The sequence below is a fragment of the Sorex araneus genome, chromosome 2 (genome assembly GCF_027595985.1).
Source record: "Sorex araneus isolate mSorAra2 chromosome 2, mSorAra2.pri, whole genome shotgun sequence".
NCBI lineage: Eukaryota > Metazoa > Chordata > Mammalia > Eulipotyphla > Soricidae > Sorex > Sorex araneus.
In genome coordinates this window covers 41,441,822-41,467,381 of record NC_073303.1, presented here as the reverse complement: position 1 = coordinate 41,467,381, position 25,560 = coordinate 41,441,822, and the positions used below count along the sequence as shown (strand labels likewise).

Sequence of the window (25,560 nt, the reverse complement as noted above, 5' to 3'; positions counted from 1 at the left end):
TGATATGGCTTAGGTAGGATATTGTTAACGTTTACAGTCTTGATGTAGTTACTGCACTTCCCACCACCAAAGTGACCAAGACACTCTCCCACTGTTATTTCTTCATCACCTCCATCTCCTTTCTCCCATTGTGTGAGTCTAAGCTTTGTAATCCAAGGTCAAGCACTTACCATTGTTCATAATAAAACAGACTCACTGTTTTCACTCTATACCAGATGAGAACATTCAGTATTTGTTCTACCTTGAATTTATTTCACTTAACATGATATCCTGTTTGCATTCACATCACCTCCAGCTACAAGATCTTACCTTTTCTCACAGTTGCATTCCATTCTGTCTATATCCACAACTTCTTTTTCCACTCCTGTTGCTGGATATTTTGTTTTCCTATTTTGGCTACTGTATCCAGTGCTGCAATGAATATAGGTTTACTTATATTTCTGAATTGTTTTTGTGTTTGGGGTTGATGCCATGAATTGTTGGATCATGTGGAAGCTCACTTCTTTTGAGAAATGACACTTGTCCAGAGTTGCTGAACCAGACGTTGCATACTGAATGAAAACATCCTCTTTGACATCCCCACCAATGGTTTCTATTCTTGTTGATGTACGCTATTCTCACAGATGTGAACTATATTCTTGCAGGTTTTCATTTTTGTAATAAAAATAATTTTCCATCAAAAACCTACTGGGCATCCATATATCCTCTTGGCAAAATATCTGTTCAACTTCTCTCCCCACCTCTTTTTTCTATTTGTGAACCATGATTTAAATATTGCTAATAAAGTTTCATGTTCCAGTTCTACACCCACCACCATCAGGGTCCCTCTGCCAGATTCAAGGGCCCTCCTATACACCTGAATGGAAAATTCATTTAAATTAAAAATCTTTGTAGTTTGGGTCAAACTACAAAGATTTGCAACTGTGCTAATGCTTATAGTTTTGATATATCCACCTCACCTCATCCCAGTAAAGTGTCCCAAATGCTTCACCAATGATCTAATATCATACCCCAATCCACCTCAACTGTCCCACCTAAATGGCATTTTCAGTTCTATAACCCAGAGCCAAGGGTTTGTGATCATTTGAAAATCTCCTTATAGTGTGTATCTATAATAATTCCAGGAACTCTGTTTTCCAAATGGGTTTTGGAGTAATTTTCCCCACAAGCTTCTGTGCTGCGTAGTTTTGTATACTCTTTGTGCTGCTAACCCAAGAGGTAACAGAACTATTTCTTCTTGGCCATCTTGACTCCAACTAGTGTTTTGTCTTTTTTTAATCAAATATATTCCTACAATACAATCAAGAAAAATACAGAATGTTTTCAAAAGCCAGCAAATAAAAAAGCCTACTTAGCAGACAAATGGGGGAAATGTGGATATTTCACAAGAGAACACAAGCAAAGAAGCATGTGACAAGTAAACCAAAGTTACAGTAATACCATGCCATGGCAGCAAGAATAAACCGGAAAGACTGACATGACTGAGTGTTGGCAAAAACATGGGGCAATTAGAAACTTTAGAAACAGTCATTATCCAGTAGGGTCAAACATATGCATTGGGACACTTTGATGCCACTCTTAGGCAGAAATGTGTACCTACCTACCTGACTGCATGCATGAAAATTCAAGTACAGAACATTTGAAGCATGACAAACAGTAGTTCCCAAAGAAGAAATGAAGCAAACATCCATTGGGCAAATATGTGGTTTATTTACATAACGGAATACTATACAGTCATTAAGAACCTTGTACATACACATGCATTAAAAAAAAATCTCACAAACATTATGTTGGGCAAAAGACATACCGAAAACATATTGTTCGATCCCATTAATACTAATGTGCAAAAAATAAACAAAACTAATAAATGCTTAGAAGCCAGCATAGTGGTTACCAGAGGGAGGTAGTAACTAGAAGGGAGCAGCAGAAAGGCATTTTCTGGGTGCTGGAAATGTTTGCTTAACTGAATTTGACTTTACACATTATTTTCCATTTCTGAAAAAAAAATCACTGAACTGTTTATACATACATACGTGTATATACATGTGTGTATATATATATGCATATATATGTACACGCCAACAAAAAGTTAAACAAAATGAGTTGCCTCTGCCTTGCTAGTCAGTTCTGACTAGAGAAACAATTCCTTTTTTAAACTCTCTATAGGCTCCCTTCTTAGCTACTTTCACACCTATACTTTCAACTCTAGTATCTGCTGCATAGTGAGGTGTCCCCTGTCCCCCCAAACTCTCTCTCTCTCTCTCTCTCTCTCTCTCTCACACACACACACACACACACACACACACACACACACACACACACACACACACACACCACTACCACAACCAATCATCGACTAAATTGATTCTGGTAAAGGTCTAGTTGTTAACTTGTACTAAAATGTGAAATTCAAAGCTATCAATTATTTCCCCAAATTCCTATGTCAAACTACCACAAAAGCAAAAAATACTTCTTACGAACTGTTTACCAGCTTAATTGCAGCAAAGGAATAGAAATTAGGCGACCAGTGTTCTCTTACTTAACATTTGTAACTAACACCATGAACAGTTAACATAAATAGACTGTAGTTTTTAAACAGTACATTAGTTATAGAAAGTCTTTTAAAACCATGCATTAAATAATGAAAACAATTTTGAAAGAATACGCAATAATTGCTCTGCCTTTTTCACTACATCTAAAGCCTGGCACACATACTACATGGTGATGTAAATGAAAGACAACCGTTTACCCAGCTGTCTGGTTTGAAGAGTTGACAAGTGAGGGCTCAAATTCTTAAAAGTTCTGAAACGGTAAATACAAATTCTAAATGGTGTTGAGATTCTGGCTCCAATTACTCAAGCTACTTCTGGGTTGTGTTTGGATCAAGAGGTACAGATATGGCTACATTTTGGTTAAAGGCAATAAAAGATCTAGAGCAACAGATCCAACAGCATGAAGTACCAGGAACCTACTTCTAACGTTTGAGAGAAGTAACCTGTGGTTTATCTGTCAGCTTCCTGCACAGTGAGACCCTCCTGAGCTGTTCCATGAATCAGATCAATCAGATCAATGTATGTAATAAATTTACAGAGGTTCTCACTAAATATTGCGCAAAACAACTATGGCATTTTTGTTCAATGAAGAAGGGCAACTATACATTTTTGTTAACCAGAATTATTAATAACTGCGATAAAAAGTTCTTAAGAGAAAATGGTCATCATTTAAAACAATTCCACGTTTGCATCTAAACCTTTTATCCAGTTCCAGAACTGCATCATATTAGCAAACAAAAGGAGTTATTTGTAATGAAATGTTAAAAATCGGCTAGAATCAAGGCAAATAACTCATGACATATACAGTTTAGTTTCAAATTTTAGCAATCCACATTGAATGAAGACTTGCACCAAATTATACAGAATACAGTTGACTTAATCTTAAAAAACACTGTAACAAACACCATAAAGTGAGCAAACACACCCAAAAACCACTATGCTCCATCAATTTAACTACAGCAATAAATTTGACTCAAAAAAAAAACTGAACAAATCAGAGCACTGCAGAAAGAGTTCAGCAGCTTTCACGTCATAAATTTTATGAGCTAATAAGAAAAGTATCGGCAAATGGATCCTTACACAATACTTAAAAAAAAAAAAAAAACTTTTAACAATGAAGGTCCCAACTCACTACCACACACCAAAGTTCATCTCTCACAGCAAATGTTGAATTTATACACTAGGTTTTCCCGGCAGCATCCTGTAGATTTAGAATAATTAACACCAACAGAAAAGTTGTCAAGTCTACTTCAGATGAATCATTTAAATCTGGAAAAAATGGAATAGCTGTTCTGATGCTACTGAACATGTGATCACTGCTGCTTCTCAAACGCAAAAACCAAGTAAATACCTAGAAAGAAAATAAACGCAGGTTAAGGGTTTGGTTTCATATATCCTCAATGTAAATAAAACCACTTTTGTTTGTAATCTGGGGACTCATTTCTTAAACAGCTTTTCAAAAGGAAAAATTCCGTTATACTCAAATTTCTCAATTACTTCATCTCATTTTAAGGGAATATCAGATCCCATATCTTTAGTTAACTAAAATCTCTATGTATGGAATAGTTTGAGCTGAGAAAAATTAAAAACTACCAAAAAATTAAAATTGAAAACAAGCAAGCAAAAAAACAAAAAACCCCAAACCATATTATTTGATTCTTTTTTAACCTGGAATGAAGTAGATAGGTCATATAAATGCACTACAATGTAGTAATGGTAATGTTACTAGTTTATTTAGACAGTAAATTTTTTAAAACTAGTAAGAATGTATGTCAACATGCATATTAAAAATTCAGTGAGTTACCAACTGTGTTGGTAGGCCTGGTGAGAAGAATGAGCCAGAAGTCACAGGCTATCCATGAGTAGGGCATTGGTCTGTCCCCAACAGTAATGTTCTCGCATGCCTTTGGTATAGCCAGTGTCTCCGTCACCGTGTTTCACCAGAGTTGTCTATCCCACCCACGAGACAGGCAGGAAGGTGAGAGCCAATTTTCACTCCAAGGTAACAGTGAAACACATAGCTTTATTTTTTCCAGTTAACTTATTTCGGTTTGTCAAAGATCATCTTTAAAAATACTTCAGTTCCATTTCTAGTGAGGCTTACACTATTCTGAGACAAAAAAGTGCAAAACGAGGGCTTTATTAATCGTTTTCCCTCTAATTCTGCAAATCCTAAGAAAGCTTTCATTTCTCAAGAACTTTTCTGTGAGATCATGTTTAGAGTATTGGGCCACCCAAATTAGCTTTGTAACATCAACTTATTTAATTGAATTCTCATCTGTGAAAGGGGAGAGAATGTTAATCTTTTCTTAAAGTAGGATTAAACGAGCTATAACAAATGAATGGGACTGGAGGAATAGCACAGCAGGTGGGGTGTTTGCCTTGCATGCAGTCGACCTGGGTTCAATTCCTCTGTCCCTCTTGGGAGAGCCTGGCAAGCTACCTAGAGTATCCCCCCGCACAGCAGAGCCTGGCAAGCTACCCATGGAGTATTCGATATGCCAAAAAACAGTAATTAGAAGTCTCACGATGGAGACATTACTGGTGCCCGCTCCAACAAATCAATGAACAACAAATGAATACTCAATAATAACCATTTTCCAATCAATAGCTTTCATAAACCATTCCTCCTATTTTTAATATTAAAGCAACTTTTTACCTGAAGGAATTTTTGAGGCAATTATAATTTACTTTATTTCCCAGTGTCCTTTGAGAGTATTTTGTGTATAACAGTAACATTAAAAAAAAAGTTTCAAAAGAAAATTTCTAATAGAAGTCTGAAGTAGATACCTACTGAAGATGGCAATGTAGTAACAAGCAATGAAAAATTTTTTAATACAAACTTTAAGCAATGCCCTTCACATACTATTTACTGGAACTAAGCACTTAGGCAAAATGGGAGAAATCAGACACAGGATCTTTGTGGAAATGTAAGTATAAAGACATACAGTTTCATGCATTAGAAAAATTCACAAATTTTCAATTTTAATGATCACTATGAAAAAAATCACTGGAAACACCAGTAAACCTATAATGATAATATACTCACTTGTAGCGTCCCATTCTGATTTACTTAATGTTCCCTAATTAAAAAAAAGAAAGAGAAAATTTTACATTGGAATGAGAACATGTCCCTATATAATCCTAACTTCCCTAAAATATAACTTACTGCTATTCTAGGGCCTGAACATGAAAGAAATTAGCCTCTTACACAAGACTGGCCCTTAGGGGTCAATTCTCAACATTTCCATCCTCGTCTCACATTTTCTCAAAGGGTGAATTGGAACAGAGGGTATTTGTGTAACTTGGAATAGGAAAATAAAAATTAAAAGCCTGTCTTAAAACATTAAATAGATTTGCAGGAAAGAGAAAGATTATTGGGCTTTACAAAGGAGTCACAAAATTATAATCACACTAAAGAAATAATTACTATACCAAGTAATAAAAAAAAACATTCTGACATAGATATGCTATTTATGAATACACTAAAAGAGCAGCAATGCTACCATTTAATTTTGGAAAACTGATAACGTATAAACATTCTACACCGTCAGAATGTGGAAAGCAAATGTGTGTCATTTCTATTGATGACAAAATCGTATTTCCATACCAATGTGATTTTGTTATAGTTAGATTCCAAGTATGAACTTCCATATCAAAGTAAAAAAATAAGGAGTTGGAGCGATGGTACAGAGATGAAGGCACTTGCCCTGCCTGGTTTGATCCCTGAAAACACAAGTTCCTCCCAACTCTGCTAGGAGTGGCCCCTGAGCATTGCCAAGTATGGCCCATTCCCCCCCCCAAACAAAAAAAGTGATTTTCTCCCATCTGATTTTATGATCACCTCAACATATTTATGGGGCACTGTTAAGTCAACAGTCCCTGGTCAAAATATAAGAAACTTTCAAATGAAGCCTATAAACTTTTCTCCATCCCTCTGTCTCAAATATAGCAGTCCATGTTGCTTACTGAAAGAAGTTTCTTCTATGTCCTAAAGGTCTTCAGTTAGGGAAACACACTAATGTGTATGTGATATGGAACTTGGTAACCCTCAGGACCATAAGTCAGTGAAGTAATACCCTAAGTTTCTATGTAACACATGCTTCCCCAGTCCCTTTTAAATGAAACATACGAATGAAAACTTACCAGAGGTAACCTTACTTGACCATTCTTCAAGTATTCTGTTGCATGTCGATAGTCATCTACCTTCTCAGAGATCTGTCTTGAATTTTCATTTGCAGAAAATGGCTAGGAAATTGAGAGAAATTTCAAAAGACATTATATTATATGCACTGAATTCAGGGGAATTCAGTGCAAAGAACACCGGCAGCACAGGCTCGAGGCCTGAGGCCAAGTCTGATTCCCACCCAGGGTCACCCACCCATGTGTGCTGAGCATGGTCCTGGCGGTTGCTGCCTGAGGCCCCCAGTGCTGCAACAAATATGTGGTCTCTGGTGTGCCACAGCCATGTGTGGCTATCACAACTGGGATGCGTGAACCCTGGCAAGTGCTGAGGTCTGGAACGTGACCTCTGGCGAGAATGTGTGCAAGCACCACAGTGAGCATGATAACCAGAACGTGTGTGAACACCACAACTCCCAGCATGGACGCAGGCAATGCAACCACAAGTCTCAGCCCAAGGCCAAGCACATGAGCCAGTGTGCGAGCACTGCAGCCAGGTATGCAGCCTCCAGCTAACACCACAGCCTCGCAGGGGTGGGGACCCGTCCTGCCAACAATGAAGGGGAGGGAGGATGGGAAGGAAGGAAATGGAAGCATACTAAATTACTGGTAGGTATCAAGACAAATATCCCTACGCAATGGCACAGGAATCTATACATACTTAATATGCAAAAGAGAACGTGTGGAGGAAATCCTCCTCAAAGTACAGTCAGTATGAAAGAGAACTTTGGTCATTACACTCTGCGGTGGGCTGAGTGTGCGCTTTACACGCGAGAGGTCTGGGTCTCATAGTCAGCACCACGTGCTCCCTCTGCCACCAGAGGGAATGACGCCCTAGGCTGGAGGGAGGTGTAACCCCCAAGCTCAAACAGGTATGGCCAAAATAGGAGCAGTATTGACAGCAAGGTCTGCACTCATCATTATTTAATCACACCAAAGACCACTCAGCAAGAAGTATTTGCATCTTCTTGAGTCCAAAGTTTTTTTCCTACAAAGCTCTGAAGAGAGGTAATATCAAAAAACATACGAAACTCTTTATTTGAGCATGTTCTACTCAATAATTTATTCTGTTATCAACTCAATGAATCATGTGAAGCCTGGAAAGAGACCATTATCACACTATCTACAAATACTTTTAAATAGATTACAAAACTCAATTCACCACCTACATACTAAGTGAAAATATAAGTAACTATAATTGGACACAAAAAAAAATCCAAGGACGATGTATTAAAGGCATACATATGTGCAGTGATTTATGCATACACTTTCCCTAGTTTTATCCTTTCCCTTGAAATAAAAATAAGCCTTTCCTCATACAAAAGAAAGCAAAAACAAATGTTCTATTCAAATACATAATAAAACCAGAGAAAAAATTTCTGTGACCACTTGCTCAAAAGAAAATTCATTAGTTAAATCTTCCAATCAAAACTGATTGTATGGATCCAATAAACTACTGCTTGAATACCATCTACAAAAAGTTTGAAAACAAAAGCCAATCCCCCCCCCCAAAGACTGAAGAAAATCTGAAACTTAATAACCACATAACTTTGGAAAAGTAATTTATCCTCCAAGTCTCAGATTACCATCTTAAAATATGAAAGGTCAGAGGTAGAGTGCATTCCTTTCATACAGGAGGTCCTCGGTTTGATCCCCAGCACGACCCCCATAAGAAAAGTGGCTGCTTTGCTTATTTCATGGGGTGATCACAGGTAGCGAAAATGCTTAAATACTTTAGAAATACTCTAAACAGATTATGTAATTTAATGATCTGATTAACAAACTACAATAAAATGTTCAGTGACTTTTAGATCTGTCCAATAAAAAAAGAACATAAGGAAAACGACTCTATAGCTATATACTGAATCGAACCTTATATAAACTACCGTGAACGTTGCACTACACGGAGGAGAGAAAAGTCTAGGTTTAAGCCGTTTCCAGCATCAATATATTCTAAAAGTCTAGAGTCTTGACAATTATGAAACAAATTACATGTCATGAACTTGGTCTGGATTCTGGTCAAGATGGTTCTAAATTATTACTATAGCAAAGAGGATAGATTGTAAAGAAGTGGTTCACAACTGGAGGTGGATCTGCACTCCAGTAGATATCTAGAGGCATTTTTGGTTGTCACAGTTGAGAGCTGGGGAGTTCCTAGTACGCAGTGGGTAGGTTGAGGACATTACTGACCATGACCCCCCCCCACCCTAGTTGCTGGAAAGGTCTATTGCCCCGAGTTTGAGAAACCCCACTGTAAAGAAGGGTGATAGAGAAAATAGAATTTGATGACCACATTAATCCCCTCATCTTCAATTTCATATTTTACTTGGTATCCACCACCGAAAAATTCTGTCCTAGATACTTGATTCTAGAGTACTGATAAATAGTCCATGTAATTTACATAAACACAGTGTCTATGAGGCTTTGAAAAATTTCAGAAAAGAGCTAAACAGGGTAATCTGGAATGTTTAAACCTTTTAAAAATACTTACCTCCAGGGCCTGCATACGTTTCAAAAGCATTTTGTTTTCGTTGTTCTTAATCTTTTCTTCATAGAATTCCAGAAACGTCTTCTTATAGACTACTTTCATATTATACTTCTTTGCCATTCTGTCTCAAGAAAAAGATTACTTAATAAAAAGGCTTCCAAAATCATCCTCATTCCCCAACAGTTTCCTGTCATACAACAATGACATCTTCTGGGGTTCACTAAAAAAGTTATCTCCTTTATAAACTCCCAGTAGGATGGTGCTAATGAATAAGGAGCAATACAGCAATAGCCATGTCTGTAAGGGAACATGCAACCAGTCTCCACAGGCCACAGATATGATATGTGAAAGCAGGAAGTTATCATGAAAAGCTCTAAGATGCAGAGGAAGAACTATGAGAACACTTCTACTGATTTCCATCTAACCTGATCCTTAATGGTGGCAATGAAAACAACAGTCAATGTCCTTCTCAAAATAATCTTTTTCAGGGATGAAACCCCTGCACACCACGAAAAGTTATCACTGAACTCAGAGCCAGGAGTAAGCCCTGAGCATTGCTGGGAGTGCCCTCTACGTGCTGATCTTCTGCATTTTTTCAGTATTTGAGAAGACAGACTACTTTTGTCCTACTTTTTTGGATGCTCGGAGCTTTACCAATTTTCATTCTCCAGGGTACATTTAAATAGCATGCCAGCATCTAACCCCGTCTCAGTTTTCCCTTTTGTCAATCACTTATCCACTGACTACTAGAAATCACCAGGATGTCATGGACATTCTCTAAAGTCCCTTATCTGAAGATCCCTCCCAACAATGGAGGTTTGATCCGCCTCTAATAATTCTTGCTATTTCAGCAAATCCATTTAATGGATTCATGCCCCAAACCCTAAGGTTTTCCATGCCCTCACTGTTGTCTGCCTTTGTTCAACATGTCACCACTTCACTGGGTTCTCGATCATTCTCCCTTTTCATTGATACTACTTATTTTGTTTCCAATCTTACTCTCTCAAGGAATTTTCTAAGTGCAGCCAATTTGTATTTCAAGCTTGCAAACCTTGTCTATCACTTCCCTTCTTTATACCCTGAACTGGCTCTCCAGAACTCTTAGGAAATAAGTCTTATGTCTTTCCCAGGCCTCATCTTGATCACTTGTACCCTATTTTTTTTCTAAGCCACAGTCCCAGTAGTTTCCCTTCGTTTAGTTCTTTCCCACTCTAGGGCCAGACTGTGCTTTACTCCTGAACGACCCTCCTTCCTGTCTTCACTTAGTCAAATCCTACCCATTCTTTTTCTTTTTGGACCACATCTGCTGCGCTCAGGGATCACTCCTGTGTTACTTGGTGGACCACTTATGGGATGCCAGAGATTCAGCCCAGTGAGCAACATGCAAGGCAAGCACCTTACCCACTGTCCTATCTCGCCAGCCCCCGATACTCATTATTTACTTCTTTATAGGTAGTAAATACGTTAAATGTCTAGTAACGTTAGGGCTCCTCTGATGGCTCTTCTTCCTTCCCAAACCCCATTCCCCATCCACTTGGTCGGCCAGTTACCGTGTATTTGTGAACATGAGAAACCCTGGGCATGATTTCAGACAGCAGTAATAGGGAGAGAAACTAAAGGACATCCCACCCCTATCCCTCACCTCCGCTCCCGAGAGAGTATCAGGGAAGTCTTCTGAGGTAATAACGAAAGGAACAAGGTGAGATGAAATATTTGTGGGCCAGAATTTCTATATAAAAGGCAGGTCTTCCCGAATTTCAACAAATCCTTCTTAGAAGATATTTATAGGGGCCAGAGCGATAGCACAGCAGGTAGGGCGTTTGCCTTGCATGTGGCCGACCCGGGTTCGATCCCCGGCATCCCATATGGTCCCCCCAAGCACCGCCAGAAGCGGTTCCTGAGTGCAAAGCCAGGAGTAACCCCTGAGCCTCGCTGGGTGTGACCCAAAAAGAAAAAAAAAAAAAGAAGATATTTATAAAGTACCTTCTATTCCAAGCACTTAATTTTCTATCACAAATCCTAAAAATAAGTCTTTATAGGGAGCCAAAAGTGCAGAGGGTGAGGCTTCAAAACAAAAAAACAAAAACAAAGAAAAGGCAAAAATCCTTACATTTAACATAGAACTAAAAGAACTAACTCTGGCTCTTTGTGACCAATTTGAATAGGTTTGTCATACAAAAGTTAACTATCTTTTCAAGTTCTCGGTAGAAAAAGAAAATAATAACCCCTATACCAAAAAATGTCTGCCTGGCATTTTTTAGATTCTATTTCAATGACTGAATATATGCTTTAATATTTAAAACCTACTTCTTGAAACTAATGAAGCCAGGGTAGCAAACAACAGCAGACAGGGCGCCTGCCATGCAATGTGGGCCAACCTGGGCGTGATCCAGGCACCCAACATCGTGCCCTGGGCCTGCCAGGAGTGAGTCCTGAGTGAGCCAGGAGTAATTCCTGAACATTGCCATGTGTGGTTTAAAAGCAAAAACAAATAAATAAAAATGAAGCAGTGTCTCTTGACTTTATACATCAGTTGGCAATTTAAGTAGAAAAGACTTCATGATAGCCTAGCATTCACTGGACCAGTCATCCCGCTTATCATCAATTTGCTCAAGCGGGCGCCAGTAACATCTCCATCTGTCCTAGCCTGGAGATTTTAGCAGCCTCTCTTTACTTGTTCTTCCCTGCGGAGGCTCTTTCAGGGTCAGGGGAATAAGACCCATTTAAAAAAAATAAATTCATTTTACTCTTATTTTTTTGGTTATACTGAAAGATAAGCCACTAACTTTGTTAACTAAACCCCACCCAAATACAATAAGAGCATTCCCTCCTCCTCTCTCTGACCATACAGTTGGGCAAATCCTAATTAAGAAATCACTAGAAATTTTCAAACACTCCTTTTCCTTCATAAGGCAAAACAGACAACAGTTAACCGTTTAAAGGTATTCTTACTCAATTAATAGTGGAAAATAGACCAGGAACTCAGGAACGTCAACAACACCATGTAAGTGGAAGTCATATTTGCAGCCAAATAAAGGATAATCTCCTTTCTTTTGAAATTTCACAGTATATATTTCATTTCCAAATGACTCTGTTTCTGAAGCTTCAAGACGTTTTCTTGAGGGTTATTTCCAATCAAAAGAAAAAATAAAAACTGTTATTAGCTTAGACTTAATCTGATCAAACCACACATTAAAAATATTACAAGTATAATTTCTGATATATTCCCAATGAACTTTTGTTTTTGCTTTTTGGGTCACACCGGCTATGCACAGGGGTTACTCCTGGCTCTGCACTCAGGAATTACTCCTGGGGGTGCTCAGGGGACCGTATGGGATGCTGGGAATCAAACCCGGGTCAGCCGCGTGCAAGGCAAACGCCCTACCCGCTGTACTATTGCTCCAGCCCCCCAATGAACTTTTTAATAATTGTATTGAATTACTTCTAAGAGGCACCTTCTCCCCACTTAAGTCCTTGTGGCCTCAGGGTGCCATTTGCTGGCAAAATCTCAGGGTGTGTCTCCACTGGGGATCGTCCATTCTTTGGTTTTGCTATTTAACAGGCTTACCTGTAAACCTGTCTTTTGAATTGAGTACCTGCTCAAGTATGTTATCAAAGTTTTCAGCCTTTGTAAGAGCAGTGTGACACACTTTATATAAATTCTATTTCTGGGAAAAAATTGCTAATTCAAATTAAGTTTAAAACTAAGTTTTAAACAACTACTTATAAAAAATACTTACATCAGTTCAAAGCTATTGGGAGTAGTACCAATAAAATAACCTCCAGGATTAAGCCTTTCACAAGCGTTTCTGAGCATCAGGTCAGCCTGTTCATATGATTCAAATGAGTAATGAAAGGCAAACTGACAACTGCAGATGTCAAAGGACATTTCTGGGTCACAAAAGTCATCCATCAAAAGTTTCTGAAACAAAATGAGTTAAGGTTTTGAAGATAAAAGCAAAGTGCAATTTTTCAATGACTTCAATTCTAGAGATAGTGTCCTAAAATTAGACATGTCTTCCCATAACCCTGTCCTTCTCTCATGCATTATCTGAATGTATGTACGTATTATATACAATATGATCACATTTTATTTGGTTAAACAGTTTTATTTCTATTTTTATATTAATTTTGTTTTGGGGCCACACTAGCAGTGCACAAAAGCTTATTCCTAGTTGTGTTCTCAAAGATCACTCCTGAAGGTGCTCAGGGGACCACATGTGTGCCTGGATTCAACCAGGGTTGGCTGCACACAAGGCTAGCACCCTACTAGCTATACAGTATCTGCAGTCCTTGATGGTAACTTCACAAGTATTGGGTTTTTAAAATATCAAGTAGCTTTAAAGGCATTGACCTTTTTATAAACTTGAAAGGCTTGAGTACTTGAAAGCTACAATAAATTTTGTGTAACAACCTTGGCTATAAGGCCATGGTGTTGAAGGCCCAAGGACGTAGCTTTGATGGCAACTGTCTGCCTGGCATGCCTAGAACTCATCATTCACTACCCAGCACTGCTCCCTATCACCGAGTGTGGCGCTTAGTTTGTGACACAAGCATGACTGTGCACTGCAGCAATCATAACTCCCAACTCCAGAAAAAAAATTTTTTAAACACGGGGCTAGACTGATAGTATAGTGGGTAAGGTACTTGCCTTGCATATAGCCGACCCGGGTTTGGTCCCAGGCATCCCACATGGTCCCCTGAGCCCGCCAGGAGTGATTCCTGATGGGGAGCCAGGAGAAACCCCTGAGCACTGCCAGGTGTAGCTCCAAACCAAAACAATTTTGTTTTCAATTCCAGTTTTAAAGAATCTGTTACTGTCACTGTCATCCCGTTGCTCATAGATTTATTCAAGTGGGCACCAGTAATGTCTCTCATTGAGAGACTTATTGTTACTGTTTTTGGCATATCCAATACGCCACGAGTAGCTTGCCAGGCTCTGCCGTGCGGGCTCAATACTCTCGGTAGCTTGCTGAGCTCTCCGAGAGGGGTGGAGGAATCGAACATGGGTCAGCGGTGTGAAGGCGAACGCCCTACCGCTGTGCTATGGCTCCAGCTCTTTAAAGAATCATTGTTTTTAAAGGTTCCCAACTTTCTAGCAGTATCCTGTAACTTTTTCTTCTCACTTTCAAAATTACATAAAAAAAGATGTAGGATTAAAGACGTTGGAATAATAATAGCTAATAGTATTTCAGAATAATTCTGAAAAAGAACACAAAATTCAAGGTGACACTTTCACCAAACAAGTGCTTCTATAGTTCTTAAACTTCATAGTTGTGAAAGAGATTCAGAATGAGGTGCAAGGTGGGAAACAATGTATTCTGATATGAGAAAAAAACTAATGAATTGTAAAGCAGAGAGAACATACTGGGAGTTCAATTCTAGTATCAAAATACTGGAAAATAAACCAAAAAAGGGGTAAATGCTTTATATTCAAATTATTACAAACCAAGGAATCCCCAACTGTAAATTTAGGAAACTGATTCTGAGACTTCCTAGTTGAAAACTAAAATGTGTGCTGTAAGATTTTATGTCTTAGCACATTTTTAATTAGCTATTTTTATATCATTTACTCAAAAATATAAAAATTGAGAAAATTTTACCAAAAATATGTACCTTTGAACAATCAGCAGTTATAAATTCTGTACTGAACATGTATTCATTATCACGACAACGACTCTTCATTTCCTCATATCTCTGTTGACACTGTTTAATGGAGACATCAGCAATATCTAGAAAAGAGACAGGTATTAGTTATTGTCAAAAGACCCACAGAAACAAAAAGCAGATGCAAAAAAATGACCCAATCATTGACATTAATTGACATGAAAAATATTGACTTGTAATTTCTGGTATGAAATATATCCTTAGCACAAACAAAAAAGTTCCTTCAAAATATAATAAAGTCAATGCAAATGCCCTATCACTTTCCAAAAGGCATTAAAAGCTTTCTCATCAACAGGCAGCAATCAAAGAAAAGTTTCTGTACTATTTTTAAATGCTTATGACCAGTAAAAAGTAGAGTTTAGACTCCAATTTGAATTATAAAACTTAACATTATATCCTATCTTGGAAACACCAAGGTTAATTCTCAAAGATCTTAAATGACTTTTCCCCTACGATGAGATTTGGGTTAATTCTCAAAGATCTTAAATGACTTTTCCCCTACGATGAGATTTGCACTTCTGAAGGAAAAACATTAGGATGATGGTACTGATGCTACTCATATATTCTTCACCACTACAATGAAAATAGAGTCATATCATTTAAGAATGACCTATAGTCATATAATAATAAAGCAGTAAAATTTTATTACATATTCTTTTTGACTGTAATTTTACTATTTTGAGAAATAAATGGGAAGGAAAATATTTCTGCTGCACAATCAGGTTCAACAGTTAATGCAAGGAACAAGACTGCTGTGACTGTTTTCTATGATGAGGTACATAAGCGACTCTCTGATAAAAGAAACACAAACTGGTTACTCAGATTTGGTAATATGGTGAACAAATGAGAATGAGAATGAACAAAGGGAACCCGACTTCTGGAAAGTAACAAATAGTATCTGTTGCCAATTAAAAATTTAAGCTTTCAAGCAGAAAATTACAATTCTAAAAATCCAAGGCTAGGCATCTCCCCATACTTTTATTCACAAAATCTGGCCTAGCAAAGGTCCGTTGAAAGGTCAGGACGGACGGACCAATGCATTTAAATATTAATGAAGTAAAAAAGCTTATCAAGATGGCTGCAGATTTCACACTCTAAGTAATCTTAAGGAAATACTATCTACTGAATTTTGATTGAGCACTGAAGATAATTATACTCAGATACCTAGCTATAAAATATCCCTTCAGAGTAAGATGTTAAATGCCCAATGATGAACCAAATAAAACATACTAAAAGCAGAGTTGAAAGAATCATTTTCTCCCATAGCACAGCGGGTAGGGCGTTTGCCTTGCATGCAGCCGACCTGGGTTGATTCCTCTGCCCCTCTCAGAGAGCCCGGCAAGCTACAGAGAATATCTCGCCCCCACAGCAGAGCCTGGCAAGCTCCCCGTGGCGTATTTGATATGCCAAGAACAGTAACAACAAGTCTCACAATGGAGACGTTACTGGTGCCTGCTCGAGCAAATCAATGAGCAACGGGATGACAGTGATACAGTGATATTACAGAATCCAAAGAACTTTTCTGGCAGCAAGGAAGATGACACAGTGACTTCAAGTATTTGCTAGTAAGTGCAGGCATTAGGTCCAAATCCAGTGCCACTGCATTTGCCAAGGGGAACCTGACAGCTCCAAGGTCTCCAATCCCTATCTTGGGATCCTCATCAAAGAGGAAAATTCTGTGATTTTTTGAAGGTCAATTTTAAAAGTTCCAATTCTCATTTTTAATTCCTATAATAAATTAATCAAACTACATACAAAAGCTTTTGGGATTCTCAGTCTTTTGTCAGTGTACAATGGTTATATAGCCCAGATATTTATGAAGTGACAACTGAGGTGCCATTATACAGGTGGTGGCACATATGCACCATGGCACAGCACACTGGAGAGAACAGGAACTGCCCCTGTGCAAGACTAGTTTGTTCAAGGTGCTTGATCCATCCAGCTAACATCTTACCAACGCTTGCGGAATAGTTCAGTTTTGACATCCTTTATTGGGGAAGGTTGGGAGCAAAGGGGGTCAGGCCATGCCTGGTGGTGCTCAGGGGACCATAAGGGGCACTGGGGACTGAACCCAGGTCTGCCGCATGCAAGCAAGGCCTTACCAGCATATGATCACTCTGGCTGCAGCTTCGACATTTTAATGACTGTTGAGTGTATCTATTATTTCGTTAAGGGTGAAAATAATGATTCCCCCCCCCCCATCATTCCCTTTATTTTTTTTTTATCGTAATTTTTAAGTAAGGAGGAATTTCCCTTTTTATCCATCTGATTACTTTGCTGTTCAAAACGAGTAGGAAAGAAACTCAAGGACTCACACCCCGAGTCACGAATTTCGGAATGTTTACATTTCCTATCAACTATCAAAGATTCCCTCCTATCTTAGGCGCGTCAATCCACCATAACCCTGTTCTTTGGATAATGAAATTATTCTATCCTGGGCCAGTGGAGGCCTTTTCCAAGTCTGTTTTAAAAATTCTTTCGGCCACATCTGGCAGTGCTCAGGGGCCCAGGCAGTGCCCGGGAAGCAAACCCAGTCTCCCTGTGCTCTCCGCCTGCTGAGAAATCTCTCAGGCCCTCTAGCTGATTAAGGCATGATTCAGATAGTCCAACAGCTTCCTTTAAGAGGGACGAGTTATTCAGGCTCATCAACTGTATAACAGTATCATTAAAATTCCAAACCAGTTATAAAACCAACTGTTTTCTGCTGTTGTAGAATATTATGTCAATTATAAGGTCCTTATTGTCTCCTTTGCCCTGACCATGTATCACTTTCCCAGGCGCCATTCACTCTTTATCTTACCAGCACAAACTAGCTTGCTAATTCTTCCCTTCTTCCATTTGAGCAAATCTCCACCTTTACCACATCCCAGGTCCAAAACAGTAATGTCACGCTTTTTTTTCTGTCGCACTTTTTCTAGAAATTCCCCTAAAAAAAGAAAAAAAGAGAAACAATCATAGTAAATTATTTCTTTTCTATTTTTTAATCATTACCATCTTCCGTTATTCCATTTATATTTCTTATGGACATACAAAATGAAAATAACACAAACTCTCTTCTATCTATGTAAGTAATAATGCTTTGTGGATATTTCAAAATGTGACTAGGAATTACATAACTTGATCCTCTTTCAGAGGAAAGACCATCATGATGGGGCCCTGAGGAAGGCTCAGTGTACAGCATGCACGAGTTGTGCAGTTGCTCCCTGGCACCACTCCATGTATCTGAGTGTGACCCAGGAAGGAGCACCAATGTATGATAATCAGGGCCACAACAAAGTGTGTACACCGTGGCCACTTTAAGTGCTTTGGACCACAACTAAAACATACAACATGGGTAAGCACTGCAATGAAAAACAAAAGGAAAGGGAGGGAAAAGGACATCTATATCACATGTAAGAATAGTACTCAGCTATTAAGATAAAGAGAAAATGAATGACCCCAAACTGGATGTGAGAATAATCAGGGAAAAGTCAGGAGGGAACTTGGCACAGATGACATGGATTACATCAAGATAAAGCGACAGGTGCAGAGAGCAAAGCTCTCATTGATAGAGTTGCTGAGATAGCTGAAGGAAAGAACACCATGAATATGCTGAGAATTTTTTAGTAAGTCCGACAAGTCTTTTGAAAAACTTCCTGCTTTCCAAATGATAAAAATACAATGCAGCTAAACTTAAAAAAATACTGATTAATTTAATAAATACATGCAACAGATGGCACTTCATAAAACAGAGTATTTGAGATTTTAGGTATAATCCCAGGTATCAAAACAACCAAACAAACCCCAAAACCCCAAACAAAAATGCAAGAGTAAGTTACGTGTATCACTCATGAGGATCATGAAACGAAGAGCTTAAGAAAATAAAGGATTAGGGTTCTAAGATTACCTTCTAAATAGTGTCTAAAAAACGCTGTCAAATTAACCCAGTTAAAAAAAAAAAAAAAGGTGGGGGCTTAAGAGGGGACTGCCACTCAATTACCCTGACAACTATGAAATCAAATAGATCATGTTTTAAAAACATTAAAAATTAAAGACAGAAACATTAAAATGTTAAATCATATTGTTTAAATGAATTTATTTATTTTTACAAATTAGTAAACTGCCCTCAAAACCAATAAAAATTAACCAACTAGAACCTTGCTATTTCCAATATACAAGAAAAAATTCGCAGCAGGTAAAGGGGAAAGTAAGGAGGAGCGGGAGCACTGAAGGGAAAGCAGAGAAGAAATAACCTCACTGTGGAAAAAAAAAAAACTATCAACAGTCTAACTCACGTAAGAGTATTAGGTATACAAAACAATAAATATACTGAATCCTACTTCCTGCACTAACTCCAATTTAATTTCAAAGATGAGATTTCACATAAAAATGCTATTTCAGAAAGTTGAATGTCTTTGGCAATCCTCAAAGTGTGTTTTAGCCCTCCCTAGCTACCATGTAAGAAAACAAGTTCCACAGACAATCAACACATGATCATACCAGCTGACTAAAAGCCTGAGAGCACCATTTTCTCAACTTGCTAGAACCAAACATTTACTCCAACGTCATTTACATTATTAGCATAAAATAAAAGCTAAAACAGTACTTTGGAATCTAAATATAAGTATAAAATAGTACCCTGAAAGCCTGAATAACTTATTAATATGAATGAAACATCCATTATCTCTGTAGTCAACTAAAAGTTAAAAGAATTATCTCAAAGGCCCAGCTTTAGTTTTGGCTCCAGTTATGTGAAGATCAAAAATTGATAATTAAAGACATAGGAGCTTGGTATATACTTAACAACTATTGGTGCAAGGGAGGAGGAATAAGACAAGCTAAAACTTAAAATTATAAACTACAATTAAAAAGAGGCAACATACCAATGAGGGCACTTTTTATCCAGTTATTAAAGTTTCTCATATAAAAAATACGACTTTCACTACGTTTCTCCAAACCAACTTCGGGCAGTTCATTGTAGTGGGTAGCAACTGCTGAGCTGTGACCTACTTCCACATTCTGGAGATAGGGAACGGAACAAAATTAAGGATCAGAACATGGCAAAAATAAACCTAAAAGGGCATGTAATATACAGGAGAATAAAACACTATCCACACTATCCAAATTGGTAGGCTTTACAAAGTTATTCATGGTTTGGTTTCAGGCACACAATGCTCCAACACCAACCCCTTCACCACTGTCCATTTCTCTTCGCCAGTGTCCTCAGTCTCCTGTATTATTTCAAGGCCAGTATCTTTTTTTTTTTAACTTTTTTTTTTGGTGTCACACCCAGCGATGCACAGGGGTCACTCCTGGTCACTCAGGAATTACCCTGGCAATGCTCAGGGGACCATATGAGATGCTGGGAATCGAACCCGGGTTGGCCGAGTGCAAGGCAAACGCCCTACCCGCTGTGCTATATATAGCTCCAGTCCCCTCAGTGTCAATGTCTTACAGAAAACTAATACTCTCAGAATTCTAATGGAGGGGCTGGAGAGAGTACAGTGGGTAGGGCACTTGCCTTACATACATATGGTTGATCCATGTTCAATCCCCAGCATCCAATATGGTCCTTAGCATGGCCAGGAGTAAACCCTGAACAGTCAGAACACCCTGAGCAAGTGCTCAGGGGACCGTTTGTGGTGCCAAACGGTCTGGGTCGGCCACGTGCAAGACATCTGCCCTCCCACTGTGCCATCTCCCCACTCTCCAGCCGTGTGTATCATATGTATAAAAAAAACACGATAGGTAAAAGTGCTTCAAAAATCACTTCTGTGTTCAATTCAAATGCCTCATTCTTTTTTTCTTTTTGGGTCACACCCAGTGACGCTTAGGGGTTACTCCTGGCTTTGCACTCAGGAATTATTCCTGGCGGTGCTTTGGGGACCACATGGAATGCCAGGGATCGAACCCAGGTTGGCCACATGCAAGGCAAATGTCCTACCCGCTGTACTACTGCTCTGGCCCCCAAATGCCTCATCTTTTATGACCTTTATATTAATACTTTCACGTGGAAAGAATACTGCCGCTAGTAAACTTTATAAATCAAGCTCCTCCCCGTCACCTTGATTCCCTTTCCATTCATAACAAACAGCAGCCTTGTTGAATTTTACTTGTTCACTGGAGAACTCCTGCCCTCCAAACTTAGACTGTTTCAGGTTAATTCACAGATGAAAATGAGCTGCTCTAAACTATCCCTGCTAAGTATCATGTTCCATACTCACTTGGTTAAATCTGTATAAATTGCCCCAGTAAAGTTGCTGAAAACAATACAGCTTAAGGAATAATACCAATAAAGGTAAAAAGACAGGATTTTGAAGTCTATTGCTTTATTTTGGGGCCACATGCTCAGTACTCAGGGTTAACTCTGGAGAGGCTCAGGGGACCATGTAGGGTGCCGGAATTGAACATGGGTCACCTGCGTGCAAGGATAATGCCTTACCTATACTATGTCTCCAGCCCTAGAAGCTTATTAAGTGATAATCTTGGCTACCTCAGCTGAATAAAAATGAATGGGATAACGGAAAGTGTAAATCATCTGGACCTTATATGCCTTAAAAACAAGAACAAGAACAACAAGAACAACAACAAAACCCCAAGACTGAGAGCTAGCTTTCAGACATATAGTCAGTTTAGGGGGGAAATATATATATATTTTTAAAAATTATCTCGTTAGCACAGGGATAGGGAACACCTGACCCACTCCTAAACAGCCAAATAAGAAGCATGTAGTCTGTTCCCATTTCTTGTTGGCTGCCAATGGCCTTCTGCCTACTGCAATACATGCACATGAAACGATACGATAAATATCCAAATGGCTCTTAACAGAATAAAGGTTCCTCCACACTAAACATGACAAGTTCCATCTAAATAAACCAAACCAAGTGAGAAAGAGTTAAAAACCACACTAGCTGAACGTGACTTTTGCTTTTGTGCCACACACCTTGGTAATACTCGGGGCTTGCTCCTGTGTTCGGGGTGGGCAAACCCCAGTCCATGTACTCCAAGGCAAGCACCTTACCCACAATGTACTATCTCTTCAGCCCCCCAGAACGGGACATTCTTAAGATTAGGAGAAAACCAGTTATTATTTCACAGCTGTTCCATTTCGGTTGAATACAACTCACTGTAAATATGTTCAACATACTTTTTGCTTCTCAGGAATGTCCTCAACTTCTCTTTTTCTCTTTTTCTGAGTTCCATCTCCAGTAGGTTTCTCTTCTGGGAAATTATCAGGTTCCAGTTTTCTTTTCCTCGAAATACCTTCATCATCACCAGAACCTTTTTCCTCTGGGATAACTTCAGGATCTAATTTTATTTTCTTGGATTGAGTGTTTTCCCCACAGCTAGAACTTTCGAGTACAAGGTCACCTTTAGAATCAATTTTCCTTTTTACTGCTGTGCCCACACGCACAGGAGTGCTTTGCACGGTAACACTTATTGTGTTTTCATTAATACACACTGAAGGGTCTGCTTCTGAATCTAACAATGCTGTGGCCTCTTCAAGGGAGAAGCTTTCACGTTCCTCTTCATTTGTAGCATTTTCCATTTTGATTATTTTAACAGATGGCAAAACTTCATGAACTAATTCTGGAATGGCAAAGATTTGACATTACTTGTATGCTCTAATGCTAAGACTTTAATTTTAACCCAAAGGAAGCGATGTAATTTCAATAATCAAGGTTTTTTTTTTTTAAGAAGTCTCATTATAGAGACAGTATTTAAAGTAGTATTAACTGGTACATCTTACATACGAGCTTGATTATGTATGTATGTATGTGGTGCTGGAAACGAAACTCAGACCTCATTCAAGTAAAGCAAGCGCTTTCCCACTGATACACAACCATAGCCCAAGCTACAATCTTATCCAGAAAAGTGTGACTACTGTTATTAAAACTAAAAAGTAAAGAAGTATGGGGCGGGGAGAAGAGGAGCACAAATGTATTAGCTCCATTTCAATTGTGATCCTGACTTCAGCGTCTTGCTTTCCAAATTGTGTTCAGGGCACTAAAAAAAAACCATGTATAGGCATGGTAGGTTAGCAGGATTCTAAATATGTTAAAAGATCATAAGATCAGCGACCTGGAAAAAAACAGAGATACACTTTAAGCAGAGCAATTTCAACCAAACAGACTGCACTAGAATCTCTCTCAATGATACCAAGAGTTTTGTGCAGCTGAAATTTTGGTGGTGCCACGGTTAATGAGGTTCAAAGGTTCAATGTAGTTTCAAGTCTTGAAAAGTTACATTAACACCCAAAAGGTTTAGAGAGCCTATTACTATTCAGTTGTGATTAATCAAGAATTAAGCACAATTTTTTTAAGCTTGTACTTCTGGAGCAAATTAAGACATACGTGTCTATTGAAATATTTGACTAAACTACTCAATATGTGAACCTGTCGGTTATTTCAGCCTAGGGGACACTGAATGAAATCAAAAGGGTATCCAAAACAGGTAGTCTGAATATTCATCCACAGCTGATTTCTTAAAAGTCTTATTTTATAATGGATGTCAAAATTAGGTAGCAAAGTGAAGAGCTTAGAAACAATGGACAGGAAGTTCTAAGACCCAGTCTGCACAGCTTTTTCCCCTTTTCTTTTTTCTCCCTGCCCTGCCCCCTAGTCTGCATCTTAATGACCATAAAGTGTCAAATATCCTCGGGAATAAATGTAAAGTAAGAAGAGAAGAGACAGAACTGAACTATCCAAAGGACAGAAATAGAAGTGGTGATACATTTATTGATTCACCCAATCTCTTAACTCCAACTACAGAAGAGCTGATTGAGTATGCTGTGAATCAGTTTCCAAGAAGCTTCGTGTTTTTTATTTTTAATATGCCACTATTAGAATGTCAAGCTGTTTCTTTCTAAGATCATTTTTATTTGGGAGGGCCATACCTGGTGGTTCTCAGGAATCACTCCTAGTGGATCTTGGGGTACCCAGGACAGAACTCGACTAAAGCAGCGTGCAGATCAAAGAGCCACGGTACAATCGCTCAGGTCCCCATATTTATTATTCAAATAAAGTGGTGAAGGGTGAGCAAAAGTTCAAAACTCAATGAATTTACCAAATTCGGAACTGAAAATTGTGAAAACGACCAAAAAGCAGAAAATGAAAACAGAGCTACATAATGAGAGGGAATAAAAATAACTCATTGTAAACCACCAAGAATTTCAAGAGCTTTCATTGAGGCAGGCGACTGTAGTACAGCAGGTAGGGCGCTTGCCTTGAGCGTGATAAACTTGGGCTCGATCCCTGGCACCCTAATGGTCTCCCCCACACCCACCAGGAGTGATCCCCGAGCACAGGGCCAGGTGTAAGCCTGAGCATCGCCGAGTGTGACCCCCAAACCAGCCCTTTCACTCTTTCCAAAAAAACACCAAAAGAGACAGATTTACCTTTCGCTATCCAAAGGATAATAAAATACTAATTCTTGATAAAAAAAAAAAACCGAACTCTGTAAAAGAAAAAAAAATCACTCAAAAACGGTAATTTTCAGAAAACGACTTCAAATGGTTATCTAGAAAAACGGCCAGTGAATGATCAAATCACAATCAGCCCACCATTTATTCTCTGATAGGGGAATACAAATCGTTTTGGAATTCCAAGAAACAAATACGAGTGATCGCCTTTAACAAACATCAGTGACCAACTTTCGCCCCCAGTAAGTCTGGAAGCCGGGAGGAAGGTGGTCCCACGGCAACTCCACTCCAACGAGGGAGACGGAACAAACCCGGGGCCGACCCCGGGCCAGAAGCACAGACCTAAGGCTGCAGGACAGCGCAAACTGCCCCAGGAAAGTGCGGGGTCCCGGGGCCCAGCGAGCGCGCGGCGCGCAGGGCGCCACCTCGCACGCGGCCGCCGCATTTCGAGCCCGGCACGCCGCAGGTCTGCGGGAGCACCGCCACAAGTGACCCCCGAGTGGGGCGGGGGCGTGGGGGGCCCAAGGAAGGCGGGCCCGGGCCCAGCGGGGGGGGGGGCGCCTCGCGGAGCCCCCGCCGCGGCCGTCTCCGAGACGCACGTGCCAAGGAGCCACAGGATTTTCACCGGAGGGGGCTGCAATTGCTCAGATAGCGACCCCCCTGGCTGAGGCTCAGACCCCAGGAGCTCGACCCCGCGCGGGATTGGGGGCGAGGGGGCTGGCAGGCGAGGAGAACCGAGAGGGGCGCGGGGAGTCCCCCCCAAGCTCACACCGCGGTCCGGGCGCGGCCTACCTCTGCGCAAACCTCCGGATCAGGGATTTCCGATCCTCCACTCGCGTCTTCGGGGGCGACCCCCGCTCCCCGGCCCTCCCCCGCGCCCGCCCGCAGCGGCCCCGGCTGCTCCGAACCCCCCGCCTCGCGGGTCCGAGGGCCACGGCGCTTTCTCCCCACCGCCCGCACACGGCCCGCCGCGGGGACCACCAGCGAGACCCGGCGCCGGCACGGGTCCCCGGCGAGGCGACCCCATGACGGGGGCCGGACCCCTCCCTCCGGCCCGGCGGCGCCCGAGGGGCTAGAGACAAAGGAGAAAGGAAGGGCCGCGGTTCCAGCCGCCACACTCACCCATACAACTCTCCACGGCTCTGTGTGCGGAAGCGGCGCGCCCGCTCACGCCGGCGTTGTGACGCCACTTCCGGCGCGTGCGCAGACGCGCTCACGCCCACACTCGGCGCTCTCGGGCAGCGCGTGGAGCCGTCGCGCGATTTTCGCGC

General features: G+C 40.1%; 1 protein-coding gene across 3 annotated transcripts; it reads right to left on the bottom strand.

Annotated features, from left to right (window-relative positions):
- Positions 1 to 1,686: 1,686 nt before the first annotated feature.
- On the bottom strand, positions 1,687 to 25,479 carry RNMT (RNA guanine-7 methyltransferase). 3 transcript variants are annotated; one of them, XM_055128666.1, is made up of 11 exons: positions 25,412 to 25,479; positions 22,016 to 22,458; positions 19,752 to 19,887; positions 17,690 to 17,815; positions 14,839 to 14,954; positions 12,963 to 13,144; positions 12,175 to 12,339; positions 9,226 to 9,343; positions 6,699 to 6,800; positions 5,602 to 5,635; positions 1,687 to 3,903 (listed from the first exon to the last, which is right to left on the bottom strand). In XM_055128666.1, exons 1-11 carry the CDS (start codon positions 25,413 to 25,415, stop codon positions 3,866 to 3,868), a joined length of 1,464 nt encoding a protein of 487 aa, XP_054984641.1. In that variant the 5' UTR covers positions 25,416 to 25,479; the 3' UTR covers positions 1,687 to 3,865. The 3 variants fall into 3 exon arrangements, with proteins under 3 accessions (XP_054984641.1, XP_054984642.1, XP_054984643.1); XM_055128667.1 differs by lacking the exon at positions 25,412 to 25,479 and adding an exon at positions 25,082 to 25,404; XM_055128668.1 differs by lacking the exon at positions 25,412 to 25,479 and adding an exon at positions 24,266 to 24,318.
- Between the last annotated feature and the right edge of the window lie 81 nt (positions 25,480 to 25,560).